Below are 12274 nucleotides of genomic sequence, written 5' to 3'. Positions count from 1 at the left end.
TTTCAGGTTACGAGATTACTTCCAGAATGAATTAATGCCGTAAGTAGAGGTACCAGTGAATATGTCTTTCGGGAGAAGCAGAGTGAGTGCTTATGTCTCACGCTGCACATGTTGTTGTTTCCCCATTTTAAGCGCAGAGTGAGACGTCTGTATTTCAAGTGTTTGTGACCTTTGTCATCATCGATGGGGGCGGGCCTACGAGGCGGAGGGAGGGAGGCAGGCAGGCAGGCAGGCAGGAGGAGGCCAGGAGGGAGGAGGACGGCCGCACAAGTGCGGATGTCACCCGCCCTTGAAGGCAGGCAGGGAGGCAGGCAGGCAGGCAGGCAGACTTCAGGGCTGACTGCGGTGGTCAAGCCGAGACGGAGGTACCAATCTTCCCTCTCGGGTGGGAGGCAGAAGGTCGTGGACGCTTCAAGAAAGAGTGAATCCGCCCGGGAGGGGGTGGGTGGCGTGGCGGCGGCTTCGTTGGAGCTCGGCCCCGGCGTAGTTGCTGCTAAATTCGACACAGAGCCAACATGGAGCTGGAGAACATCGTGGCCAACACGGTGCTACTAAAAGCACGGGAAGGTGAGGATGGAGATGGGCGGACTGACAGCTCAGCTCAGCTCAGCTCAGCTCGCTCGCTTACTCACTCATTCAAGAATATGCTCTCTCTCGACGTAATCATCTAGCATGTACGATGATCTCTGTTTACAAGCGCAACTCAGTTGGAAAAGTGAACCATTTCAAGTTGGCTGTCACCCACCACCAACTCATTCAATTCTATATTTAATATCTGCTCATCGATTCCGACGGACATCATTTCTGAAGAGCAAAGCTTACGTTGACAATCGTTAGTTACATTGCTACAAATCCATTTCAAAAGACAACAATCATCAAGTCTTCTGACACTTCTATAAGCCTTAAAAAACAACAATGTCATGCCCCACCCGAGCTTTTAGCTCAAAAGTTATCGATCTGGCGTAGAAATACATATTTCTTCATCTTTCTTGCTGTCAGCATCATCACTGTGCAAACCTCAATTTTCCTGTATATTTGCTTCATATCAACTCATTCGATGCACAGTTGCGTACCCCGACGGTTTGGTTATTGACTCGGTGTAGAAATATGGTGGTGTTTTTTTTTTTAATGACTCAGGTTGCCTGTGAGTGTCAAGTTTCTCTTGCAGCATCGTCCTGTTGCTTTGCGAAACAGGATGTTGAGAGTGAGCAAATGTTACTTTGTGGGAAGACACAAAATGGGTTTGTGTTACGACAAAAGTCTGGCTTTTATTGAATATCGGCAGCCCACAGATGTGTTTATAGGCAACATGTTTAGGCAATACACGAAATAGTGGAATGACAGACTATTATTTCATTTCTACTACTGTATGACAATTTTGTACACTCATTTTTGTTTATCTTTGAGAAACATTCCTTTCGCGACTTTGTGCAAGCAGTAATTGATCAAAAAACAATCTCTATGTTTTGGTGTGTCAGGGACATGGGTCACATGACCATTTGACCCATTCATTGTATAGCCCCTTAAGACCTGAGTCCATTTCCTCAATCAAAAGGAGCCAAGAAGTCTCATGACAGCACGTGTGTTTACCTTACAATGAAAACAAACAGCTAAACATGCCTTTATTTCAGTTCACAATAAGACTACAGTACGAATAGTCCATTTAAGACCGATAATTTGCCTTCATAAAACTGGCCATCTTCATTTGGAAATCCTTAGTTTCGATTTTTTGGTTTATTTGATCAAAATAAATACTGAAGAAATTCTAGTCATCTCAGAATACCTACTCTTAGGTGGGTGTTTTCCGAAATTTCCAGGTTCGCGGTGAATCAGTAACAGGCCCACTTTTGCAAAATAGACAATGTTTATTGATTAGAAAATGCAGAATAATTGAGATTTATTGATTACAATCCCACAAAAGCAAGCAAACAGGTATCAAAAACAAGCATAACAAGGGTAACGATGACGCTAGATCGAGTTTGTCAATCCCAGAATCCCCGCGAAACCGTTACAGTATTTCCAGGTGTTCCTTTAGCAATGAAAATCGCTTACCGTGACAAATGAGCGGGAGCCAACGCTCTGGTAAGGCGGCAAAGGAAGTCCGCCAGCGGTTCACGTACAGATCGCCTGGCTTTGTTCCTTCGCCGCCTTACCGGAGCGTTGGCTCCCGCTCTTTTGTCACAGTAAGCGATTTTCATTGCTAAAGGAACACCTGGTTGTGCTGTAATGGTTTCGCGGGGATTCTGGGATTGACAAACTCAAATCTAGCATCATCACTGCCATTTCTTATGCTTGTTTTTTATACTTCTTTGATTGCTCTTGTGGGATTATAATAAATAAATCTCATTTATTCTGCATTTCCTAAACAATAAACATTGTCTATTTTGCAAAAGTGTGCCTGTTACTGATTCACTGCGAACCTGGAAATTTCGGAAAACAGTGGGTCATTATTGGACTACTTTGAGGAGCCAACTATTGTCAGCTCAACCCCGGCTGAAGTTCACTCTTAGCACAGGATCATCCCAATAGGTTAAATTGTTGTTTTTTTAGGAACACAACAATGCTGCTACTATCTGTGCACAAAGGTCTTAAGTGGTGAACACACTGTACTCAAAATGCACACAGGATACAAAGTTAAAGATCAAAATTAGCCAATGAATGGCAGACAAAAGCGTGATTGTCCCGTGCTGCGTCCATGTGGTGGATGTTCATCAAGATGAGCAGTGTAAAAATAAAGGCAACGTATACATCCCATATCTCAAGGAAAGACTTGAATGAACAATTGTATTCCAATTCATCTGAAAGCACCCTGTGGCGTCCTGTGATGGTCGGCCGAAGCGCCTGCTCGGAGGTATCTCGGTAGTTGGAATCTGATTGGACAGGCGGCGTCCAAAAGAAATGCAACAAATTGAATTTGGCACGACAAAGAGGTTTTTTTTTTCCTCCTGGCAAAACAAGACAATAAACATCTGCCTTTGTTGTCATGTATTTGTTATTATTCTATTAAAAAACAACTCCCACCCCAAAAGTTAGTTGTCAACTGATAATAAATACAGCGGAATGTCTGACTGCACAGCAGTCATGTTTTTTTGTTGTTGTTGTTTTTTTTGGTTTTTTTTGCGGCCCTTTAAATATTCGTCTTAGCTTTTTGGATGAAAATACTGAAGGATCTGACCTTCTAGCCAGACTGCTGGAATCACGCCAGCCGAACTGCTCCAACTAGAGACTGAGACCCCAACAATCCGGCCAAAAGGCCAAATTCCGTGTGTACACCTTAGTCTTAACCCTTTGTACTGACTCCATTTTGAAAGGCTCACCGAAAACTAGTTGACAATTTATTCAGGTCAACAGCGATCAGCAGCAAGGCGAAACAGAAACAGACTCAGGCGGGGAGGCAAACTCGCTCCAAGGCCACCATATCACACGTCAACAAAAGGTTCCTGGCAAAAATGACCACGATTAGTTAAACATTCACTCTTTTGAAGGCTCTCGCGTGGCAGGATGAAAATACTTATTAGTAGTAGAGGTGTGCGAAATTTCCGATGCTGAGATTATTCGCGATTTGGCCGTGGAAGATTCGAGAACGATTCACAAACATCCAAATTCCGATTATTGAAACATGTCAAGTAAAGTGGAAGTAAAACACACTAGGCGCGCCGCGCGGTCTTCGGGACGCAATGAGGAACGGAGCGAGAGTAGCTAAACATCATGCTTCCAAGCGGCCGGTGGCATTCTCTCTTCACTCTTAATGTGCATAAACGGCATCATTGTAATCTGTTTGAGGCAATTCATGAGCGGGTCATTCAGTGCATGCGTTAATTGCATCAAATATTTTAAACGCGATTAATTAAAAAAATGAATTACTGCCCTTTAACGTGATAAATTTGACGGCCCTACTTATTAGTCTTAGTCAGTTCAAAATGCGTTGCTCTTTGTCTAGTTTTCGCCGATGAAAAATCTGACAAATTTTGTCTGTTTTTGTTGAGGCAATGGCTTTTGTCTGGAAAAATGCAAGTTTTACTCCAAAAATAAATAAAGCTTTTCAAATGAACATTGACATAGCAGCACATATTGTAGCATCTGCAACACACTCAGAAGGAACATTTTCAATGAATGATACCCACCCGGAAGCCACGAACTGTAGTAAAGTTGTCCGAAAGTTCAAGATGATGCTCCCCATGCTAAAGCTAATGCAATCTCTATGCTAATCCTATGAGTTACAGTACATTTGGTGTGCGATGATCAGTATTGTTAATCTTACTGAAAAAAAGTAATTAATTATAGTTACAAATTACTTCTCCCAAAAAGTAATTGCGTTAGTAACTCAATTACCTGAATGTAAGAGTAATTAGTTACTTGGCAAAATAATTGGTGATAATTACTTTTTTTTTTTTCCTCAAAAAAAAAAAAAAAAAAAAAAAAAACATTGGCCACATTATGTGAAGTTTTTTGTGAAGGTTTTTGGTACAATTGGCCCGAGCCCAATTCTTTACCCTAATTTACCCTTTACCCTGAATCAACAGTTAAAAGTTGTTAAAATTGCTCCCATTATTGCATTAGTTCCCTTCTCTCTACTTTCGACATATGAAAGTTTTAAAACTGTTTCATCATTTAAAGATAGATTCAAGTCAAGATTTTGCCGATTTAGAAGTATTTTAGATAAAAAGTTACTTAGGTTCGCTAGGAAGGTTCTCTACAACAGAGCCGTCCAAAAAAGTCTACTGCTTTAAGATGGCGGCTCATTTAGTGCCATGTCTGTCATTCTGCATCTAGTTATATCTATGTACAGTACATGTGATATCTACCATGTCTACCATATCTACCATAACATGCGGGCGTAGTTTGTAGGCTATCTGCTACAACATGTATTATTGGAGCGACCTAGCATCGTGTTTGCTCCGCGTCACAACTTTCTTGCCTCCTCCCTACTCCTGCTCTGCTCTGCCGTCTCGGTGAGTCCGTCACCCCTCAGACTTTTCCACCAATATAGTAAGGCATAGTAACGCAAAGTAACGAAAAGTAATTAATTAGACTACCCACTACTGAAAAAAATAACGCCATTAGTAACGCCGTTATATTGTAACGCCGTTATTAACAACACTGGTGATGATCACTCGGCACAGACCTTTTAAAGGCTAAAGCAATATGGCATATTCTCTCATGCCGAGATAAGTAAGCAAATCTGACCATGTTTTTCAAAACAGTCAAGATGGAGCGCAACCTACACTACTGGCCAAAAGTATTGGCACCCCTGCAATTCTGTCAGATAATGCTGAAATTCTCCCAGAAAATGATTGCAATTACAAATATCTTCATAAATTTTGCTTGCAATGAAAAACCACAAAGAGAATGGGAACAAAATGAAATCATTATTTTACACAAAACTCCAAAAATGGGCCAGACAAAAGTATTGTCACCCTTTGAAAAATCATTTGATGCTTCTCTAATTTGTGTCATTAACAGCATCTGTTACTTACTTGCAGCACATAACAGATGGTGGCAATAACAAATCACACGTGGAGCCAATTAAAATGGATTCAAGTTAACTCAACCTCTGTCCTGTGTCCTTGTGTGTACCACTTTGAGCATGGGGGGAAAAAAGAAAACAAAAGAAGTGTCTGAGGACTTGAGAAGCAAAATTGTGATGAAGCACGGGCAATCTCAAGGCGACAAGTCCATCTCCAAAGACCTGAATGTTCCCATGTCTACCGTGCGCAGTGTCATCAATAAGTGTGAAGCCCACAGAACTGTGGCTAACCTCCCTCGATGTGGACGGAAAAGAAAAATTGGCGAGAGATTTCAACCAAAGATTTTGCGGATGGTGGATAAAGAACCTTGATGAACATCCAAACAAGTTCGAGCTGTGCCGCAGTCCGAGGGTACAACAGTGTCAACCCGCGCTATCCATTGGCGTCTGAATGAAAATGGACTTCACCTAGGAAGACCCCACTTCTGACCCAGAGACATAAAAAAGCCAGGCTGGAGTTTGCCAAAACCTACCAGAGAAAGCCAAAAACGTTTTGGAAGAATGTTCCCTGGTCCGATGAGACAAAAGTAGAGCTTTTTCAGAAAAGGCATCAGCATAGAGTTTACAGGAAAAAAACGAGGCCTTCAAAGAAAAGAACACGGTCCCCGCAGTCAAACATGGCGGAGGTTCCCTGATGTTGTTCCCTGGGTCTTTCTCAAAGGTCGTGGGTCTTCCAGCAGGACAATGACCCAAAACACACTAGAAAATGGTTTGAGAGAAAGCACTGGAGACTTCAAAAGTGGCCAGACCTGAATCCCATAGAACACTTTTGGAGAGATCTGAAAATGGCACCCTTTCAATCTCAGAGACCTGGACCAGTTGGCCAAAGAAGAATGGTCTAAAATTCCAGCAGAGCATTGGAAGAATGTCATTGATGGATAGCGGAAGCGGTTGTTCGCAGTTATTTTGTCTAAAGGTTGTGCTACCAAGTGTTAGGCTGAAGGTGCTAATACTTTTGTCTGGCCCATTTTTGCAGATTTGTGTAAAATGTAGGGCTGTCAAACAATTAACATTTTATAATCGAGTTAATCACATCTTAAAAATTAATTAACCCTAATTCAAAAAATCTATAAAATATGCCATATTTTTCTGTAAATTATTGTTGGAATGGAAAGATAAGACACAAGACGGATATATAAATTCCACATACTGTACATAAGTACTGTATTTGTTAATTATAACAATAATTCAACAAGACGGCATTAACATTAACATTCTGTTAAAGCGATCCATGGATAGAAAGACTTGTAGTTCTTATAAGATAAATGTTAGTACAAGTTATAGAAATTTTATATCAAAACCCCTCTTAAGGTTTCCGTTGTAATAAAATTTGTAAAATTTTCAATTAAAAAAAATAAACTAGTAGCTCACCATTGTTGATGTCAATAATTACACGATGCTCAAAGTGCTTAAACCCATAAAATCAGTCGCACCAAAGCGCCAGCAGAGGGAGACAAAAAACACAAGTAACAAGTGGGCATGACACGGTGCTGTCATTTTAATCTGTTTGAGCGGGGCATGTGCGTTAATTGCGTCAAATATTTTAACGCGATTAATTTAAAAAAATAATTACCGCCCGTTAATGCGATCATTTTGACAGCCCTAGTGTCACATCATGATAATGATTTCATTTTTTTCCCATTTTCTAGAGTGTTTTTTCATTGCGAGCAAAATCCATGAAGATATTACTACCGAAGCATTTGTAATTGCATTCATTATCTGACACAATTGCAGGGGTGCCAATAATTTTGGCCAGCAGTGTAGCTTGCTTGCTCGTCATCGTCATGAAAAACATGGTTCGTCAATGAAATATTTGGGTTATCGTCATCGTTGATGAAAACAACAATGCAGCATTAATCTAGTAATTGGATTACGATGATAAATTACGATGGCCAAACGTCCTCTTTTGCCTGGACATGTCCACTTTTTTCATCCTGTCCGGCGCGTCCGACGGGGTTTTATCCATTCGTGAAATGTTTTTTGTTTCCACGCCTGTGTTGAAATTGACTGACGCTTGGCCAGAGAGCCTGGTTCTGCAGTGCTCAGTAAAAGACAAAACGGACGTCGGAGCAGTGGTACTGTACACTTTCCCCCAAAGACTAAAGTGAGGTTTTTTTTGGTGTTAAAACATTGTTGTGAGGCTACACTTTCATTTACATTATTTCAATGAGAAAAGAGCTTTTTGTTCAAGCTGGATTTTCTACAGAAGAGTTATTATTTAGAACATTATTTCAGATTATTTATTTGTACCGTAAGAATTGAAAAGACAGCTACTATTTTGTTCAAGGATGATACCCTAATACAGGAGAGGCATTTTAAAATAATCATTTAATTCTATGTTTTTAAACATTTTAGGAATAATAAAGCCTATTGCGCAACCTCTGAGATTTTGAATTCGTGTCTTTGGTTATATAGCCATTAGAGGTGTGCGAAATTTCCGATTCTTAGATTATTCGCAATTCGGCTGTGGAAGATTCGAAAACGATTTACAAACATCCAAATTCCGGTTATTGAAATATGTCAAGTAAAGCGGAAATAAAACACACTCAGCGCGTCGCGCGGTCTTCGGGACGCAATGAGGAACGGAGCGAGAGTAGCTAAACATCATGCTTGTCATTACCCCGCCCCTCGGGTAATGCCAATGCTCAACTCATGCCGCGAGATAAAAAAACAACAACATACCTGACTGCTGCCGACAGCTGCTACAAAGTACGTCCACATAATGGTACGGTAGATATCATATTTATATAGGACTAGATGCAAATAGACTCGGTGGCGTTAGCAGCACATGTACAGCAAGCTAGATGCGGGCGTTAGTAAACAGCCGCTATCTTAAAGCAGTACAGTAAACTTCCCTGCAAGGCTGTTGTAGTGAACCTTCCAAGCGAACCTAATTAACTTTTTATCTAAAATACTCCTAAATCGGTAAAATATTGACTTGAATCTATCTTTAAAATAGTTTTAAAACTTTCACATGTCGAAAGTAGACAAAAGGGAAATTATGGAATAACGGGGGCAATTTTAACAACTTTAACGGTTGATTCACAACATTAAATTAATTGAATGTAGTTTAAAGCTGCTGATACAGAATGGGGATTTGAGCATATTATTTATTGTTTTTAACTGTTAACTTGATACTGAAATAGTTGTTTATTTAAGCCTGCGAGGCTTTTTTTCTAACAGTTTTTGTACCTAATGTACAAAACCTTAAAACCAGCTAATAGCGGGGTGGGGGGGTCATCAATAATCGATTTATAATCGAATCGTAGCCTCTGAATCGTAATCGTAATCGAATTGTTAGGTGCCCAAAGATTCCCACCTCTAATAGCCATTATTTTGTTATTATAAAACGGAATTTTCTATCCAGTCGGGGGAGCTGCACTTTAAATACATTGAAGGCATCATTGAGTGAACTTTGAGTAAAACTGAAGTATCTCGAGGCCCGGCTGAGTGACGTCTTTTTTGGAAATCAAAATATGGTCACCCTAAATTGGAAGCCCCCACCAAGCTTTTCTATTAATCTTGTATTAACACTCCTGGAACCTACGCTTAGCACCAAAATGCACTGTATTCCAAATCAAAGCACTGTTTTCTTTCACACCAAGGTATGGGTGGGCTAAATGAAGCAGCTTCAACGACGTGGTCATTGACAAATTTGGCGAGAGAATTTGCAAAGAAGTGCTGCATGTTTCCGTGTTGCTCTTAAGACTACACAGTCTGTGAGCGAGACCTTTCGAATGTGGTTTCGAGAGGAAAACCAGTCTCGAGTGTTACGACGCTAAGTCAGTTAGTCGGCAAATGTTTACAGACATCAGAATTTGTCAGCATGAGCACATGACTTCCCCTTTACATTATTTCCAATGAGGACAAGTCATTGGAATCAGGAGACATTTGGAAACAAAGAAGCATTGGATTAGATCTACAGTAGCACTGGGCTAGAACAACAACAACAACAACAAAAACAGTATAAAAAACCTTTTGTACTGAGCTCCATTGAAGTCATTAGAATGGCGCCTCTGTCGCAAATGGGAAGCGTTTTACCCTGAGTAACATTCACTTCCCACCAATGACGTCGACTGAATTCGTGTATTCGTGAAGCTTCTAAACGGATCGATCACTAACGCGTGGAGGAATCATTACTGATCTTTGATACCAAACCCACAAAGAGAAATTTGTCGGAGCATTCATTTGGGAGGGCAGGCTGCCTGTCACCGAATGCCTTATCGTCTTTCAGTGCCATTGACAGTATGGATCACATTAGGATTGACCATTTTGAACTTGGCCACACTCCGCTGACGGGAAAACAACGTAAACGTCGCCTATGTCGATATGAATTGTTACAATTTTATCCATAAATTCAGGTGCTTAGGCAATGGATCACAATGTTTACAGTGTGCATAAGTGCGCTAAACAAATCCAAATAATCAACATTGGCAGCGTTGTTGTTTGCAGGAGGCGGTGGAAGCAGGAAAGGAAAGAGCAAGAAGTGGAAGCAGATGCTTCAGTTCCCGCACATTAGTTTGTGCGACGATCTGCGACAAGCCACCGGTAAGCCTTTGTCAATAAGTTTTGACAACCATAGACTTTGTAGTGATATTGTCGGGGCGCGGGGCTCATTAATAGGGGGGCTGCATTGTTGGCGTGGTCGTGTGGAATCGCAGACAAAGAGCTTTTTTCGTTGAAAATTCTTGTGAATCAATGCTTAGATCCCTGAATTCTTTATTGATAGGGATGAAAAACAGTCTTGAATCTTGGTTAAAAGCAAAAAAAAAAAAAACAGAAACGTGCAGTTAGCATTTATTTTACGTAAATATGTCGAAATACGATGCTAGTCTGTTAGTCAATGCTGTGGCCGCCTAATGTAAACAGAGCTTTTCCGGTGAAAATTCTTGTGAATAAATGCTTAAATCCCTGAATTCTTTATTGATGTGAACTTAAACCAGTCTCGATTCTTTGTTAAAAGAGCAAAAATCCGGGCAGTTAACAATTATTTTACGTAAATATGTCAAAAAATGATGCTAGCCTGTCAGACAATGTGGCACCGTCTAAAAAAAAAAAATGTTACTCGTTAAATGTTCGCAAAAAGGAACTTGGACACTCCACAGAAGTTTTGGCAAAATATTTTGTAGGCTGATAAAACCAAAGTAGAATGTTTTGGGAGTAACACACAATGGAACAGCTCACCAACATCAACACCTCATCCCCACCGTGAAGCATGGTGGAGGGAGCATCATGATTTGGGACTGTTTTGCCTCTTCAGGGCCTGGACAACTTGCAATCATTAATGGAAGAATGAATTCAAAAGTCTTTCAGGAAAACCTGAGGCCGTCTGTCAGACAGTTGAAGCTAAATTTTAAGTTTTGTGTTGGTTCCATCCTAGTGTGTTCCTGTGATTGCCCATTGATTTCACCTGTGTGCTTGCTCCTAGTGTATCGCCAACCTGCTGCATCCTTCTGTGTCGCCCATCTGTTCCTCGTTGTCTCGTTACCCCTCACCTCTGTGTGTATACAAGCTCCCAGTTTCTTTTCACTCCTTGTTGCGTCATTGTCAATGTCATTGTAGAAGTCCTGTCCAAGCCCACGTGTAGTAGTCCCTCCGATAAAGTAAGTTTTGTTTGAACCTTGCCTTTTTGATCCCCAGTACTTTTGGTTGTACTTTGTGTTTTTGTTAGTTATTATTAAAACGTTTTTTTGAGATCACCGCCACCTGCCTGGCTGCTTTTTGTTTCTCTGCATTTGGGTCCACACAACCTGCCTGCCTGCTTTTTCCGTGACACTAAAAAGACGATGGATGCTGCAACAAGACAATGATCCAAAACACAGAAGTAAATCACCTTCAGAATGAAAAATACACATTCCGGAGTGGCCACGTCAAAGTCCAGACTTGAGATGCTGTGGCATTACCCCAGTGCTTCTCAATTATTTTCTGTCACGCCCCCCCCAAGCAAGACGTAAATGTTTCGCGCCCCCCCAAACTCTCCGCCGCCACTGTAAATAGTATTATTCGTCTATAAAATTACTATTATAAATACGCATCTGCCTAACATTGTGTCCTTTTTTTCTAATAAAGAAAAAAAGTAACAGATCAACTTATAATAAAGTATAACTTTATTAACATTGTTTTGTTTGTAACAGAGAAGACTTGACGTGCATCAATTTGCCTGAATTAAAAAAAAAAAGTCACATTCAAACTGTAAAAATACACTCAAGGTATTTTTGACCATTTGATACAGAAAAATAAAATGTAATAAAATCCGTAAATAATAACAAATTCAAATTGATTAGAAACATTTACTCATGAGGACAATATGCCAAAAAATTTGACCGAAAAAACAAAAATGAATAAAGGAAAAAAAGAGTGTCCTTGGACAGAAGGACAGTTTTTATTTTTGCTGCTCACACTCAGTATTACCTCCTTTGCAATGGTGTGGAGTCATTATGCAATGAGCATGCTAACAATGCTCACTGGTTTACTGATATAACACTGACAAAGCAGGACTATTGTTGGCGATATTCGGCACGTTTTCGCTGAAAAACAATCAAGCGGCTTATCAATGAGATTGGGGTCGAATGTCTTTAAGTGGCGTCTTAATTGATTTGGCTTCTGGCAGTCCGCTATAATTATTTTCAGACACAGTAAACAGTAGTCTTTCCTCATCACCCCACTGTATTAAAAGTCAAAGCTAAAAGGCAAACGGCCCGAAAAAAGCGCATTCTCGGCGGCCGAGGTAGAACCGTAGGTGAGGGC

The 12274-nt window shown here is 40.6% G+C and overlaps 1 protein-coding gene across 3 annotated transcripts in view; it reads left to right on the top strand.

Moving 5' to 3' along the window:
* Positions 1-220: 220 nt before the first annotated feature.
* Positions 221-12274, top strand: part of grk6 (G protein-coupled receptor kinase 6) — a 38975-nt gene continuing 26921 nt past the window's right edge. The window contains exons 1-2 of one of the 3 annotated variants that reach the window (XM_057820865.1): positions 221-567; positions 9980-10075. In XM_057820865.1, coding sequence (XP_057676848.1) covers positions 516-567; positions 9980-10075 — 148 coding nt within the window. In that variant the 5' untranslated portion in view covers positions 221-515. Of the gene's footprint in view, positions 568-9979; positions 10076-12274 lie in introns of those variants that run through there. The other 2 variants (XM_057820864.1, XM_057820866.1) reach the window with 2 other exon arrangements.

Source organism: Corythoichthys intestinalis, chromosome 18 (genome assembly GCF_030265065.1).
Source record: "Corythoichthys intestinalis isolate RoL2023-P3 chromosome 18, ASM3026506v1, whole genome shotgun sequence".
Classification (NCBI taxonomy): Eukaryota; Metazoa; Chordata; class Actinopteri; order Syngnathiformes; family Syngnathidae; genus Corythoichthys; species Corythoichthys intestinalis.
The sequence above is the reverse complement of the archived record's forward strand: the minus strand, read 5'-3'. Positions and strand labels throughout refer to the sequence as shown.